Here is a 15,691-nt window from a genome sequence, read left to right on the forward strand (position 1 = left end):
GATAAACCAATACGGAGTCTCCTTTAGTTGTTAAAAAGTATGTTTTCCTGTCACTTCTATTACTAATTCCTTTTATTAAAGTTTCATCTCTTCCTTAGCACTTTTCAATAGCCTCATTACCCTACTTTTTCTTTTTTCCTACACAAACATATTTTCCTTTATTCCATAGCATCATAGATTTTTTTTTGTACTAATTAATAAGACTAGCAAAAAACCTTAAGGGCCACCTTATTTGTTCCCTCATTAATAATCCAGTTCTTTAAATGCAAGAAAGAATTAGACAGTACTCAATCCTAGGTTTTTAAGCTTTACTCTCATTTGGCATCAATGATATACAAATTTTACCATAAATTATTCTTTGCAAACTCAGAAGAAAACTGCTCTAACAGTCTCCTTGGTTCATTTTAAGCTGTCAAAAGGAGGCTGTCCTAGAAAGCAGCCTGACTGTTTGGCTTCTATTTTGTAGTACGGGGACAGACTACATAATTCTCTCTTATCTTGTATTTGGATCAGCATCAGATAAAGACTGTTGCTTCTAGGTCAGAGTCCTGTGTTTCTGTCAATTTAAATTTTACAATAACTTCCCATTACTGGCATCTAAGGTGAACTCTTAAGGAGTCTCTTTTTGTCTAATGCAGACTGACAATTTTTTTTATATCTAACTATTCAAAGTCCTTCCATGGCTGAATGCATCCTAACCTTAAATACCCTGGAATGTATTTCCGGTCAAATTTCACCTACTCTTGACTTTTGCACTAATTTCTCTTGTTGAAGGACAAAATTAAAACCCCCTCATTTTATAGTGTTTTCATTTAGCATTATAGGAAACACCTATTTTCTTCATTACTCAGGCTGATATTATACAGATTACATTAGACAGGCTGATAACTAAATGAAAGCTAATCACAAGAATTAATGCTTACTGAACACTTATATTTGCCAGACACAGTGCTAGTTAAGATTATACGTACATTATCTCATTTAGAAGTTATAACAATCCAATAAGTAAATATCAGGATTACTATCCTTGCTTTACAGATGAAGGAACCAAGAGGCAGTAAGTTAGGTGTGCCCAACCTAGTATGTGGCAAAACTGGGATTTGAACCCTGGCACTCTAACTCTGGAACTTAGACCTTTGGCCACCATTCATACTTTTCCTCCGAGGATATTTTCGACCTTCCAAATGACTACCATTCATTTGAATTCTACTAATTAATTTCAAATTAATAAATAAACTAAGAGGAAAAATGAAACAGCATTTTCAATGCAAGCTTCATCACACTTACCATATGGGTACTGCAAGACTGAAAGTGCGCCATTACTGTACTCTTCATGAGAAAACTTATCGTTACTAAGACATTTGTCAAATTCATCAGACCCTACCAAGACAGGAGTTCTGGAAGGAGAATCTAAAAGAAAATGGTAAAATCTTAACTGTTAAAACTTCAGTGAAAATGTAGGTACTTCATTCATTCAAAAAAACAGGTTTTCAACCACAGTTCTGTTCAAATATGTTAAGTAAATGGCTCAAGGTTCCTTCCCCTTGAAAAGCAATTCTTTTAGAATAGTGTGTGTGGTGGTGTGCCTTTGGCTCAGGTCATGATCCCAGGGTTCTGGGTTGGAGCCCTGCATCAGGCTCCCTGCTGAGCAGAGAGCCTGCTTCCTCCTCTCTCTCTGCCTGTCTCTCTGCCTACTTGTGATCTCTGTCTGTCAAATAAATAAATAAAATCTTAAAAAAAAAAAGGCAGTCTTGTAGAGAAGATGAGTCATTTAAATAAGTAATTAAAATAGGATGTGACATATGCGATAAAAACCATATGCAAGCTATGGAAAGATAACTGAAGGAAATGGTGGCTTACTGTTTGACTTCAACTCATTTAAACGTCTCAAAGCATATGATGTAATAACCAGATAATGTTTCATAAATATTCTTAAAAAATTTTTTTTTTTTTAAGATTTTATTTATTTATTTGTCAGAGACAGAGGGAGAGAAAGCGAGCGAGCACAGGCAGGCAAAGAGGCAGGCAGAGGGAGAAGCAGGCTCCCCGCCGAACAAGGAGCCCGATGTGGGACTCGATCCCAGGACCCTGGGATCATGACCTGAGCTGAAGGCAGCCGCTTAACCAACTGAGCCACCCAGGCGTCCCTTAAAAATTTTTTTTACTGAATAACAGAGAGAGAAAGAGAGAGAGAGAGAGAGAGAGCGCATGTGAGCGAGTACAGGGGATGGGGAGAGGGAGCGGGAGAATCTCAGGCAGGCTCCATGCCCAGCACAGAGCCCAAAGTGGGCTCAATCCCAGAACTCTGAGATCATGACCCAAGCCCAAATCAAGAGTTGGAAGCTCAACCAACTGAGCCCCTAGTGCCTTTGTTTCATAAACATGAAACAGGTGCCCCTGTTTCATAAATATTTTTTTTTAAAGATTTTATTTATTTATTTGACAGAGAGAGAGAGCTCACAAGTATGCAGAGAAGCAGGCAGAGAGAGAGAGGAGGAAGCAGGCTCCCTGCTGAGCAGAGAGCCCTATGCAAGGCTTGATCCCAGGACCCTGAGACCCATAAATTCTTAATATGTTAAGAGCTAAATGATATTTAGTCATAGTCAGCGAATGGCTAAGAGTGTTTCTATGTTGTCTAGAGAAATACTTTATTAACACTGATTTCTTTAGAAGCAGCTGCTATTTTAATGAAATCAATCTGTAAAAGATAATTCAAATTCTCCGACATCTGAAATACCTACCTAGTGTGTCAGAAAATAAAGAGTATATAACAGTTGTAATCTCTGTGGTATTCAATACTAGGACAAAGACAGTCATGATAAGGCCTCTGAACACCTCAATAATACTACAAACGTTCATAATTCACTTACGAATTAAGGGTTTCCATTTGATTGTTGGCAAAGGCATAATTGCATACTCATTATTGACAGATTCCAAGGCCTTGGGACTTGTAGGAAACTTTTCTGAAATTCTGACTGATGATTGCAGATACAGCTGACCTCGGAACATCCCTGAATCAATGAGAACATTGTCAATTATATTTAGAATCAAGCACCAATTTTTTTCAAAAAGGTTCATTTTTATTTAGTACAGTTAGATTCATTCATTATTTCTTTATGTGCTTCATAAGTCTTTTCAAAGAAGAATCAGGCCTCAAATACTCGAATGCAACTCAAAGGTTATTTAACAAAAATAGGAAAGTTATACATAAGTTACAATGTTGCTCACTAAATAGTAATTGTCAATAGTTACTGGAACACTTCCAGTAAGGAAGTTCAAATAAATCACTGGACACTTATAAAACTAACAGCTTAGATGAAGTAACTTTCTTTTTAAGGAAACCAAAAGACCTGTAATTCCAGAGGTACTGCTAACACATCAGTTAAATACTATCACGATACATGTGTGACATGTTATTCTTCCAAATGCTTGCATTTCATTAAGATTGAGGAGTGGGTAGCACACTGACAGAGCTTAAAAGAATTTTATGAGTATCTGACCACCAACACTAGTGCAAATAATGAGACTCAAAAGTTTGCAAATTTTATTTGGTAAAGGCCTCCAATTGCCCAAGCACACAAGAAGTTTGTTACTATTTTTCAGATAAGTTGTAAAGATACACAGGAAAAAACCCCCCATAATCTTTAAGCGGGAGCAAATTGACGCAGATGCAAATAAAAACGTAGAAAGTTTTAGAATCTAAGGATATATGAGTAATTCACAGCATCTTGTATCATGGAAACATTTCTAAGACTTTCTAATAGGGTCTCAGAGGAAAAGAATATACCAGAGTAATTCAAAGTTTCAGAATTGGATAAATGGAAAAAACCCAGTAGGAATGGAAATCAAAGTATAAATCTTAAGGGCAATCTAAGCCAGGGAATGTATTTAGGAATTAAAACTGCTATAGGCATACTTGAGGTAGAAAAGAACAACGCAGGAGTAAAACTTAAGTGTCATTAAGTCCTATCACTATATAAGAGACATCTACTCACCCAGGTAAACGCTGTTTTCTGTGGCTCCTCGAGCAGCTTCTACAATGTCTTCTTCATCTTCTAAAACTTCATTGTTAGATGCATAACTTGTATCATCAAAAAGACTGATGGGAATGACTTTTCCATCCTTAACCAACCAAGCAGATGCAATGGGAGTACAAAACTAAACAAAAATAGAAAAGAAATTTTACATTATTTCAAGCAGTATTTATGTAATTCAACTCCTAAAATGGCATTTAAAAACCACAAATTTTAAAATTTTTTCCAGATTTCCCATGTATAACTGATAAATAAAAATGTATATATTTACAGTATATAATGCCACATTTTGACATATGTATACATTATGAAATGATTAGCAAAATCAAGTGCAGGTGGCTCAGTCAGTTAAGCATCTGTCTTTGGCTCACATCATAATCCCAGGGCCCTGGGATCGAGCCTTGCATTGTGCTTCTTGCTCAGCAGGGAGCCTGCTTCTCCCTCTCCCTCTGCCTGCCTCTCTGCCTACTTGTGCTCTCTCTCTCTGTCAAAATCTTAAAAATAAAATCTACCCTCTTCATTTCACAATGTATATGCATATCAAATTCTCATCTATACACCTCAGCTGGTCTAAGTGTCTGTCCGACTCTTGATCTCAGCTTAGGTCCTGATTTTGGAATCGCGAGTTCAAGCCCTGCATTGAGATCTACTCTAAGCAAATTTCAAATATATAATATAGTATTATTAACTATAGTCACCACACTGTACATTACATCTCCAGAACTTCTTCATCGTGCATAACTGAAATCTTGTACCCTTTGACCAACATCTCTCCATTTCTCCTATCACCACCCCCTCCAGCCCTTGGCAACTACCATTCCACTCTCTGTTCTGTGAGTTCAACTTTTTAAAATTCCATGAGTAAGTAAGATCATGCACTCTTTATCCTTCTATGCCTGGCTTATTTCATTTAGTATAACATCCTCCAGGTTCATCCATGTTTTTGCAAATGACAGCATTTCCCCCTTCCAGGCTGGATAATATTCTACTGTGTACATATACAAACCCATTTTCTTTTTCCATTCATTTACTGATGGACACCTGGGCTCCTTCTATATCTTGGCTACTGGGAACAAAGCACTGAACATGGCAGTACAGATATCTTCTTGAGATACCGATCTGACTCCCTTTGACTATCTTCCCAGAAACAGGATGGCTGGATCATAGGGTAGCTTTCTTTTCAATTTTTTGAAAGCACTCTTCTCCCCAGTGGCTGCACCACTTCACACCCCCAGCAGCAGGGCACAGAGATACAAACATCCTCACCAGCACTTGTTTTCTGTGGTCTTTTTCAGAAGAGTCATTCTAATAGGAGTGACTTTTTAAAAGCACTTCTTAAAGCATAGAGAACGGGCTGAGAATCCAAAATGACAGTTTTTTCCCTCTACCCAAAAAGTCTGGTCAAACCGGGAAAGGAAAAAATGTATTTACAAATGTTCAGTGGTCTCTAGTACCTGGTATTCCCATTCCAGATGTCCTCCCTTCTTGTTAAATGCCATCACCTTCCAGTCAGCAACTGAGACCTTTATCACTGTGTCCATCATGGCGGCTTCCTGGTCTTCCACATCTGAAATAATTTTAGACCCTTCTTTGTTCCCACTGGGCTTTAGGGTGCTTTCAATAAATCCGGCTCTAGTTTCCATGTCTGGAATATACCGAAGTTCAAAGTGGCCAACACTGAAATTCCACCTTAAATTTACAAAGGTTTATTTTAGAAATTTACACTTATGTAAATGGACCAAATAATACAGAACAGTTCTACATTCAAGAAACAAACACTAAAACCTTGCCATGAGAAAAAGAAAAACTGAACAGCATTTTCTGAAGTGCTCTGCTGGTTTTTGCCACAAGAGGGCATCACTTCGTTCTGATCCTTTAGAAACAATGTTTCTAAGTTACAAACCAAAAATGGCTGTGAGACACCTCAAAAATTAACAAATCACATTTCCAAATCAGAATGATTTTTTCCAGACACACCAAAGTCACCTTAAAATGAGGGTAGCAGCAGTCTGCTTTCTTTACTAAAGTCTGTGCACATTTCATTCAAGTGCAAAGAAATTAATACATTCCAATAAACCAATTACACAGCAAGTTGAATGCATCAATTTTGTATTTATATGAAAACATAGCCCCGAAAGGCAATATCACCCAGTGCACCAAGCCTGAAGGTCATAGCACCTCAGTTCCAATCTGAGACCTCTCCTGAGACCTGGCAAGTCATCGAAACTTTCTTGTGTTTCAGTGTCCTCATTCATAAAGTGGCAGTAACAAGGTTTCCACTATAATCAATATACAGAAAAATCACTTAACTAATGACAATATAATAAGCTATCATTTAGATATAAAATGGCTTAATAATCCTGACATCTATTTAAAAAATATACTTAAGGAACACTGATCTTAGACCCCAGACTCTTCCCATTCTGGTGATTCACAATTCTGTTAAGCTGCACATCTGTTTCTATTGGTGGCTGGACACCTAGCAGGCACTCAGATACTTAAGGAAACAAAATCCCATCAGGATAAAGAAGGTCAGGTTGCCAGCAGATGCAAAGCCCTATTCACAGTCCAGTGAACATAGAAATATTTTCTTTTTTTTTTTTTTAATATTTTCTTAACTGAGTTTGAGAAAACAGGAAAGGAAACTGAATTATATTGCATCAGACTAGACAAAATCCGAAAGTTTGGTTGACTTTCAAAGATAGAAAGATGAGATCTCAAACGATTTTTACTACAGCAAGTTAAAATTTAAAAAAGTTAAAAAAAAAATCCAGCATGTGATTTAGGACCAGCACTTGTTATCTAATCATACTGCTTTTTAATCACATATTTAAATGTAAAAATTACATAAAGAATTCATTATTTGAAAAGGGAAACAAAAAGGCACTTGACCAAACTAAAATGCGTTCTAAAAATGGGGTTGTCAAACACACTGTGAAACTACTTACTAGACGGAACTACAGAGTTAGAGAACCACGTTGAAATAAAGCACATTAACTTTGTCTTAAGAGTGCTCTGCATTCAAAGAACTTTGATCAGTGAAGCTGTCACTGTATGGGCCTCACCTGGTTACTGCTTCCAGAGCCTAGGGTGAGAGTTTCAACTCGTAATATGTTAATAATCATGAGACCATTTTTAATTTAAGGCCTACATTTCTCTTAAAAGAGTTGTATGTTTTAAGGACATGAACAGAGTTCAGGAAATCTCCATAAAGGAAAATCGGATAAATCTGGGGTTTGCTGAACTTGTAATTATCAACAGGAATGTTCTCTGAACACATACTTCTTGTTGCCACTGCGAGGTCCGACAGCTCTGACAGTTTTCTGGGAGCGCTGCAGAAGAAGGATGTCTTCTTGTTCCATATCATCATTATCCCATTGGCGACAACCCAAAGCTGAACAGATGTACCTCACCTGAAAAGACAGAAATAAATTTTGTGAAAAATATAAGTTACAGGAGATCAGAGACATTAAAATAATCAAGAATCTCTAAGAAATACCCAAGTATTAAGAAGCATCAGTTAGACTACCAACTCCTAAAAATGAGTTACTTAGAACCAGAAAGGAAACAAGAAATATTTAGTTCAGGGAATGATTTTAAGGATTTAGATAATTTTAGTTTTATTTGGGGCATTTCTATGGAATACATGAAAAGAACAGAACCAGTTGTGATCTCCTAGCAATAATATCATTAATAAAATTCCAGGTGAGTTTAAAAAAATCAGCCTCAGAGTTTCCATTTGATGGAAGTATTGGGTTATTTAAAGACTTAAACCTTACCAAACAGATATTGTATTTAAAAGTGCCTCCTTCAAAAAAAAAAGAAAGTGCCTCCTTCAAATCTTCATTAGAAAGAAAAAGGAATCGTCACATGATCTGAACTAAAATCCTCCCAGAAAACAGCATACCTGCTAGACTACCAGAAATTTGTAGCAGCACATCAAATCAGAGAACCAGATGATTGGGTTCAATCCCACTGTTTTACAAATGAGAATACTGAAGGCAACAGAGGATCCCAAGGCCTCCTCAGTACAACGCTGATGTGGGGAGTGGGGAAGGCAGAAAAGTGTCAGCAAGAGCAAGGAGGGGCTATGGGCCTAACACTTAGATAAAGAATCACTAATGTTTGAAAAACTCAAGGGTCAAAAGTCATTTTTCTACTCTTCCCTGCTTTAGTCTTAAGTCTATATATAAAATACTCACATATCAAGGTTAAGGGATTAAAAAAAGATTTTTACTTTTCTTCAAAGGATGTTTTTAGTTATTCCTAATAAGAGATCTATAGTATAAGACCCAATATTAGAAGCAGATTATGATTGTATCCTAAAAACTAACGTTAGAGAAAATCTAGGTCTTGATAGTATAACTTTATCATCAGACACACCTAAGTCAAATTTAACCTCAGACATTTTTGAACTTTTTAGTCTCAGTTTTCTCATCTGTAAAATGAGGACAACTTTCCTCTTGGATTAGAGGATCAAACTAGATAAATAAATTGGTAGCTATTATTCTTATCAGGATCATTAATATTTGGAGGAGTCCTCATCTGTCCAAATGGAGACAAAAATGTATGACCTTTAAGAATATTGTAAAGATTTCAAAATAATGTATGTAAAATGCAACTGACACACACTAGACATTATTTATTAATTCTCTTCCTCCTGCTATTCCTGGCTCTGCTGTTCATTCTGTTGTCTTGGATACATTTAGTTTCCTTAATAATATTTTGCTCCTTCTACTTTGCAGTGTTTTTATTAAAACAAATGATATCCTTGGGGAACAAATAATAGTTAACCTCAACCAATAATAGTATAGCTTAATACATTATTTCTTCTATCCCTATTTATCTGATTTCTCCCCAAATAATTCAACATTTTCACTCACCTTTCCACTGTAGGCGCTGAGTCCATATGTTGTGAGAGACTTTCCTCCAACCAAAACAACATCATCTCCAAATTTATAAGAAGATTCAAGAAGTGATTCAACTGTAAAAGGAACTGTTTCCATGCTCTCACGGTCCCGGTCCCATTGGAAGAGGTCTCCATCCAGAGAAGGAATGATCATCTTATTCCCAAATACCTAAAACAAAATCTAACTTTTAAAGGCATAATAACTTTGAGCCTGACTTTCTCTGGTCTCCTTCAACAGTATGCGAGTTGGGGTGGTTCATCAACTAAAATACAATTTGAAACAAGGGCCAGTCTCTCCCGGGGCCTACTAGAATACTAGAATACTCTAGTGTTTTCAAACTCTGCTTGCTATGGGTGTCCCATAATGGTAAGCGAGCTGCCAAAAGGGAAGTTTTGTGATCAAGTGAGTTCAAGAAGGGGTTATTACAGGAGTTCTTGCAGCAGTTAAGATGCTAATGTATGGGGCAGCTGGGTGGCTCAGTTGGTTAAGTCCTGCGGAGAAAGTAACATCTGAGCAAACCCTTAACTTGGGGGAGTTGACCATATCTGGGAAAGAGTCTCTGTGAAGACCTTAAGGTGCAAGACAGTCCTTCACGTTGGAGGAAGCACAAGGAGTGGGAACAAGGCTATGGGGCAAGGGGGGAGGCATGGAGAGCAAGAGATGATGATTGCTCCAATTCAGGCAATAGCACTGGAGGTGTTGCAGGCAGTCAGATTTGGGATATAACAGGAAGGCAAAGCCAACGGGATTTCATGGAGGAGTCCCTGTATAGTATAAGCAAAAGCACAGAGTTCAGGAAAACTCTAAAGTTTTTGGCCCTGAACATCTTGTTTCTTGAGAAAGAGATATTAGTACATGGCTTTGTAACATTGACCTTTTGGCGTTTAAAAATATACACATCTTGGGGGGTGGGAGGTCAGGGTACCAGGTGGTGGGTATTATAGAGGGCACGGATTGCATGGAGCACTGGGTGTGGTGAAAAAATAATGATACTGTTATGCTGAAAAAAAAATAAATTAAAAAAAATTAAAAAAAAAATATACATCTTGATTTACTTCAGCTAATGACACAACTATTTCCCTGACCAGGCTCAGAACTTTGGAAAAAAGGAATATAAAGAAGTATGAGTTTAATAAACAAACAAACAAACAAACAATCCCCCCAAAACAAGGGGCACCTGGGTGCTCAGTCAGTTAAATGTCTGACGCTTGATTTCGGCTCAGGTCATGATGTCAGGGTTGTGAGATTGAGCCCTATGTCCAGCTCTGGGCTCAGCAGGGAGTCTGCTTGAGATTCTCTCCCTCACTTTCTGCCCCCCTCAAAATAAATAAATGTTAAAAAGAAAAAGTCCAAAAATGATCTTAACTTTTTTTTACAGTAAAATTTCTCTATGAACTTCTTTGTTTCTCAAGTAGAATCCTATCTTCAAAGGGATACTTAACCTGAAAATGCCCATATAGTCACTACAAGTGCTTACACATCCTCCCTTCCCTCTAGCTTGGCCCCACACCTTGGGATTCTCACCGGCTGGCAAAAAACCACTCCTCTCATCCACTTCTTTCATCTTCTAGTTCAAATCCCTGTACCTCCTGCCTGAAATATTATAATAGCCTCTTTACAGTTCTAAACTGGCAGTTTCCTCAATCTAAACTCTACGGTATCTTCTAGATTAATCTCTGAGTCAGAGTTAAGCTTGTTATGACATTATTCAAAAGACTTCAACAGTTCTCCATTATCTTCTTATTAAAGACCCCAAATCCCAAGTCTGATATTTTCAAAGTCCTCTAAACATGACCTCAAACAACCTTTTCTTCCTTGTCTTCCACTTTTCCCCAAATGGGCAGAAATCAGGTCTCACCTCTTAGGCGTGATATTTAATATAATATTACTGTTATTGTTCAGTGATGTCATTGTCAATGTCACCTCTTCTCCCTGGAATACCCTCTGGTACCAACACTGCCCACTGAAATCCCAGCTGGCCTTCAAGTTAGCCTCATTTACACTTTTGCTTTCAAGTCTAAGAAAAATTTTAGCAGCATAAGGTTGCTGACAAAGATCTTCCAGTTCCTTAACACTGTACTTATTGCTCTAACTATAAACTGAGATAGCATTACGTTCTCAAAAATTGTTTACTGTGCCTCTACAGTGCCCTTCTACAGTTTTTATACCGTGGCTATAAAAGCAATGCACCCAAACTTAGTGCCCACATTTTGTTTTCCAATTCCACTGCCCACTGAAGGAGACAAGGTTCCTCACAGAAATGTCTGATTCCAGGGCTGGGGCATGAGAGGGAAAAGATAAGACTTCAACATCTTATTATTCTTATTATTAGAGTAAGGATGTGCACAATAAAGAAGCAAAGGGACACCTGGGTGGCTCAGTTGGTTAAACGTCTGCCTTTAGCTCAGGTCAGGATCTCAGGATCCTGGGACAGAGTCCCACATCAGGTTCCTTGCTCAGCAGAGAGCCTGCTTCACCCTCTGCCTGCCACTACCCCAGCTTGTGCTCTCTCTCTGAAAAATAAATAAATAGGGCAGCCTAGGTGGCTCAGTGGGTTAAGCCTCTGCCTTTGGCTCAGGTCATGATCTCAGTCCTGGGATTGAGCCCGACATCAGGCTTTCTGCTCAGCAGGGAGCCTGCTTCCCCCTTTCTGTCTGCCTGACTCTCTGCCTACTTGTGAGTTCTCTCTGTCAAATAAATAAATAAAATCTTTAAAAAAAATAAAAAAAAGGAAAAAGGAAAAGAAAAAATAAAATCTTACAAAAAAAAAAAAAAAAAAGATAGAAGTGCACCACTGACCAAATCTGGAACAACTTAAGTACCAAAATAATCAAGTACTGAATTATAAAGTACCAAGGGCCTACTTATAATAAGTTGATAAACAAAACATGGGGGAGAAGGGAGGGCTCTTTTTTTTTTTTTAATTTATTTATTTGACAGACAGATCAGAAATAGGCAGAGAGGCAGGCAGAGAGAGAGAGGAGGAAGCAGGCTCCCCACTGAGCAGAGAGCCCGATGCGGGGCTCGATCCCAGGACCCTGGGATCATGACCTGAGCCGAAAGCAGAGGCTTTAACCCACTGAGCCACCCAGGTGCCCCAGGGAGGGCTCTTAACTGCAATTAAATGCCTTTAAATATGAAGGGAGGGACGAAGTTGGAAAAATCAAAATTTTGCAAACATTGTAGTCAAGACTGCAAGCAAAAATAAGCAATGGTGTTAAATCTAGGAAGGTGGAAAATTTGATGAGGAGTAGGATAACTGCATGGTCTTAAAGCATCTGCCCATGGACTGCTTATTAGTTAGACGAAACTAAAAACAGAAACAAACAACAAAAAAACCTAGTAATTATACAGTGGAGAATTTAGATAATACCCTGACCAGATGCTCAAAATCAACATCATCAAAGAGTGACAGATGTGATACCCTGACAGAGGTCACTTCCCCTGTGTAGGATTCTATGCTAAGAATTAACAATCTAGATCTAATCACCAGGGAACACTGGACAAGCACACAATGAAATTTCTTTTTCCTTTTTCTTTTTTTTTTTTTTTTTGTGAGAGGGAGTGCATGTGGGAATGTACATGTATACATGCGGGGGGTGTGTGTGGCAGGGGGGCCGTGGGCAGAGGGAGAGGGAAAGGAAGAGAATCTTCAGTAGACTCCATGCCCAGCTCTGAGCCTATCATGGGGCTTGAACTCATGACTCTTTGAGATCACGACCTGAGCTGAAAGCAAGAGTTGGACACTTAATCTATTGAGTCACCCAGGTACACCGAAATGAAGAAATTTCCTTTTCTTTTTAATAAAAGAGTAGAGAGACTGTATTCCTCAGAATGTCAATATCATAAAAGACAAAGTCTGTGGGTAAATCTAGATTAAAAGAGTCTAACAAGACAAATAAATGTACTACCTGACCCAAGACCAGAAGGTGTAGTGGAAGTTAAGGACACTACAAAAGATATTACGGTGTCTTTTGGGGATATTGTGGGTTTGGTTCCACCTCAATAAAATGAGTCAAATGAATTTTTGGTTTCTCAGTGCCTGTAAAAGTTACGTTTATGCTATACTGTAGTCTATTAAACGTATGCTAGCATTCTGTCTACCAAATTCTGTCTACCAAATCATGTACACAGCTGAATTAAAAAAATACTTTTTTGTTAAAAAAATGCCAACCATCATCTGAGCTTTCAGTTAGTCACAATCACTGATCAGAGATCACCTTAACAAATATAATGAAAAAGTCTGAAATACTGTGAGAGTTACTGGTGGTGACACACAGACGTGAAGTGAGCAAATGCTGCTGGAAAAATGGTGCTGACAGACTTGCTCGATGCAGGGTTGTCACAAACCCTCAATCTGTAAAAATGCATTATCTGCAAAATATAGTAAGACGAGGTATGCTTGTACGAGATAAACTCACAAAATGCAAAATGGATGGCAGATTAAAGTATCAATATAAATTTATGAAGTTGACAACTATGCTGTGATTATGTTAAGAGAATATCTCTGTTAGGAATAGATACTGAAGTATTTGAGAGTAAAGGACCCCAATGGATGGATAGCTGATTTATCTCCAAATGTTTTAGGGGAAAAATGCGTAGGAGAGGTTGTGGGAAAGAAAAAGTAAGAAAGAGAGACAACTCAAAAGATAAAGCAAACAAGGTTTGGGGTAGGTAAACCTCAGTATAAAATGATTGGTCCCTTTTTGGGGGGGGTATCATTTTTACTTGTGTAACTTTTTGTAGTTTGAAATTATTTCCAAATAAAAGGTTGAAAAGAAAAGGATGGTACACAAGAGCCATACAAGAGCTCTGTAATTAAACTCAGAAGGCTATGTCAAGAAAACAAACGTTCATCATAATTCTGGGTATTTGAATCTCACTACTGCTCTTTACTGAAAAAAACATCTGGGGGCACCTGGGTGGCTCAGTGGGTCAAAGCCTCTGCCTTTGGCTCAGTTCATGATCCCAGGGTCCTAGGATCAAGCCGCACATCAGGCTCTCTGCTCGGCAGGGAGCCTGCTTCCCTTCCTCTCTCTCTGCTTGCCTTTCTGCCTACTTGTGATCTCTGTCTGTCAAATAAATAAAAACCTTTAAAAATTTTTAATAAACTCTAAATGGGATCAGTATACTGCCTCATACAGTTTTCACATTACTATCTTATTCTTTGCTTTCTTACTTTGTTTTTTAAAAATTAAAACTTTTCTTTTCATCTTTTGTAGAACATCCATCTTGAAGCTGTCATTAAGAACCGAGTTAGGTCATTAGTATACATACCCTATGAAAACAGTATGTAGCTAATATGATCTCCCAGTTTGAGTTACCTATCAGTTAGAAAATAAAGTATTTACTGCTTCCTACCCTTCACCTTATGTTAGGTATTCTTTATTTTATTCACTAGAACAGTAAATTCAAATTATGATAAAGTTAAAAAATAGGTATTTCAGTCATCTGGTCATATCAACAGCAGTTCTAGTTAAGTACAAACAAGGAAAGCAGGTGTGCATCACTAAAAGAAAGAGGAAGAGGAGTCAGAGGGTCTGTAGGAAACAGATAACATTTATTTTTACTTGTTTCCTCTTCCATTAACCACCTCTTTTCTCCTAAAGCAGTAACAGATCCTTAAGAAACATAATTAAGTGCTGCAAAAAGCCCCAAAACTAAAAAACAAACAAAAAGCTGTCAAACTAATATGACCTACAATTCATCTCTGCTATAAGATGGATTTACATGCCTCCAAATGTAAAAGAAAACAAACTTTTCCACAGTTAAAAGTAAGGTTTAGGGGCGCCTGGGTGGCTCAGTGGGTTAAGCCGCTGCCTTCGGCTCAGGTCATGATCTCAGGGTCCTGGGATCGAGTCCCGAATCGGGCTCTCTGCTCAGCAGGGAGCCTGCTTCCTCCTCTTTCTCTGCCTGCCTCTCTGCCTACTTGTGATCTCTCTGTCAAATAAATAAATAAATAAAGTCTTTAAAAAAAAAAAAAAAAGGTTTAATGCTCACTTTGGCCACACATATACTAAAAAAAAAAATTAGACACATACATACATACATACATACAGATACGTGGTTTAAACAACCAAGAAGATTTGACATGATGGACCATACTGAGAAAAGCTGCCTTGTTTATAAAAGTGAAACCTTCAGCAGCATCAACTCGGTGAGAAAAGTGCAAAACCCAAAGCAATAAAAAAGCCTTCTGATTTAATACTTAATTATCATGTCATATTTCTGGAGGATGATTTTAAAAGCTCACTTTGAAATAGCTGCTCTTTGCTAATTGGCTGCTGATGAGTCATCCCCAGGGCTGCTAACCTTTTCACCAATCCTGGTGAAGTCTTTCAGGCTGCATATGTGAAAGCAGATGGCGCTTTTCCTTGACAGCCACAAGAATGCTATATGCATGCCGTTCAGGTAGTGAGATGACATCAGCCCTCACCAGAGCATTACCTCACCCTCCCAGCACAGGAATGAGTCACTCAGAGAGTCAGCTGCAAATCTCTTGGTAGAAAAAAATGTAGGTTATGGTGAAGTGATGCATTTTCACATTCCACTGATTCGTCTCCGTGAGCAGCTGTTTGCTCAGATTCGCTGCTCTGCCTCTCAGGCTAACTGCGTGACTTGCTTCCTCTAGCAGTCATTTTTAAAAAATATAAGTTCTTGTTATTTTATGGGCTTCCCCCCCTTCCATTTGTTTTTTCCTGTTCATAATTTTAAAATAAAAGGTTATCGCATTCGTTGGCAAACTCA

The 15,691-nt window shown here is 38.0% G+C and overlaps 1 protein-coding gene across 1 annotated transcript in view; it reads right to left on the reverse strand.

Moving 5' to 3' along the window:
* EIF2AK3 (eukaryotic translation initiation factor 2 alpha kinase 3) overlaps positions 1–15,691 on the reverse strand; it is a 64,495-nt gene that overhangs the window by 23,647 nt on the left and 25,157 nt on the right. The window contains exons 3-8 of the mRNA XM_044261586.1: positions 8,918–9,112; positions 7,317–7,447; positions 5,489–5,723; positions 3,996–4,158; positions 2,871–3,011; positions 1,288–1,410 (exon numbers count right to left, since the gene is read on the reverse strand). Coding sequence (XP_044117521.1) covers positions 1,288–1,410; positions 2,871–3,011; positions 3,996–4,158; positions 5,489–5,723; positions 7,317–7,447; positions 8,918–9,112 — 988 coding nt within the window. The remainder of the gene's footprint in view (positions 1–1,287; positions 1,411–2,870; positions 3,012–3,995; positions 4,159–5,488; positions 5,724–7,316; positions 7,448–8,917; positions 9,113–15,691) is intronic.

This window comes from Neovison vison, chromosome 8 (assembly GCF_020171115.1).
Source record: "Neovison vison isolate M4711 chromosome 8, ASM_NN_V1, whole genome shotgun sequence".
NCBI lineage: Eukaryota > Metazoa > Chordata > Mammalia > Carnivora > Mustelidae > Neogale > Neogale vison.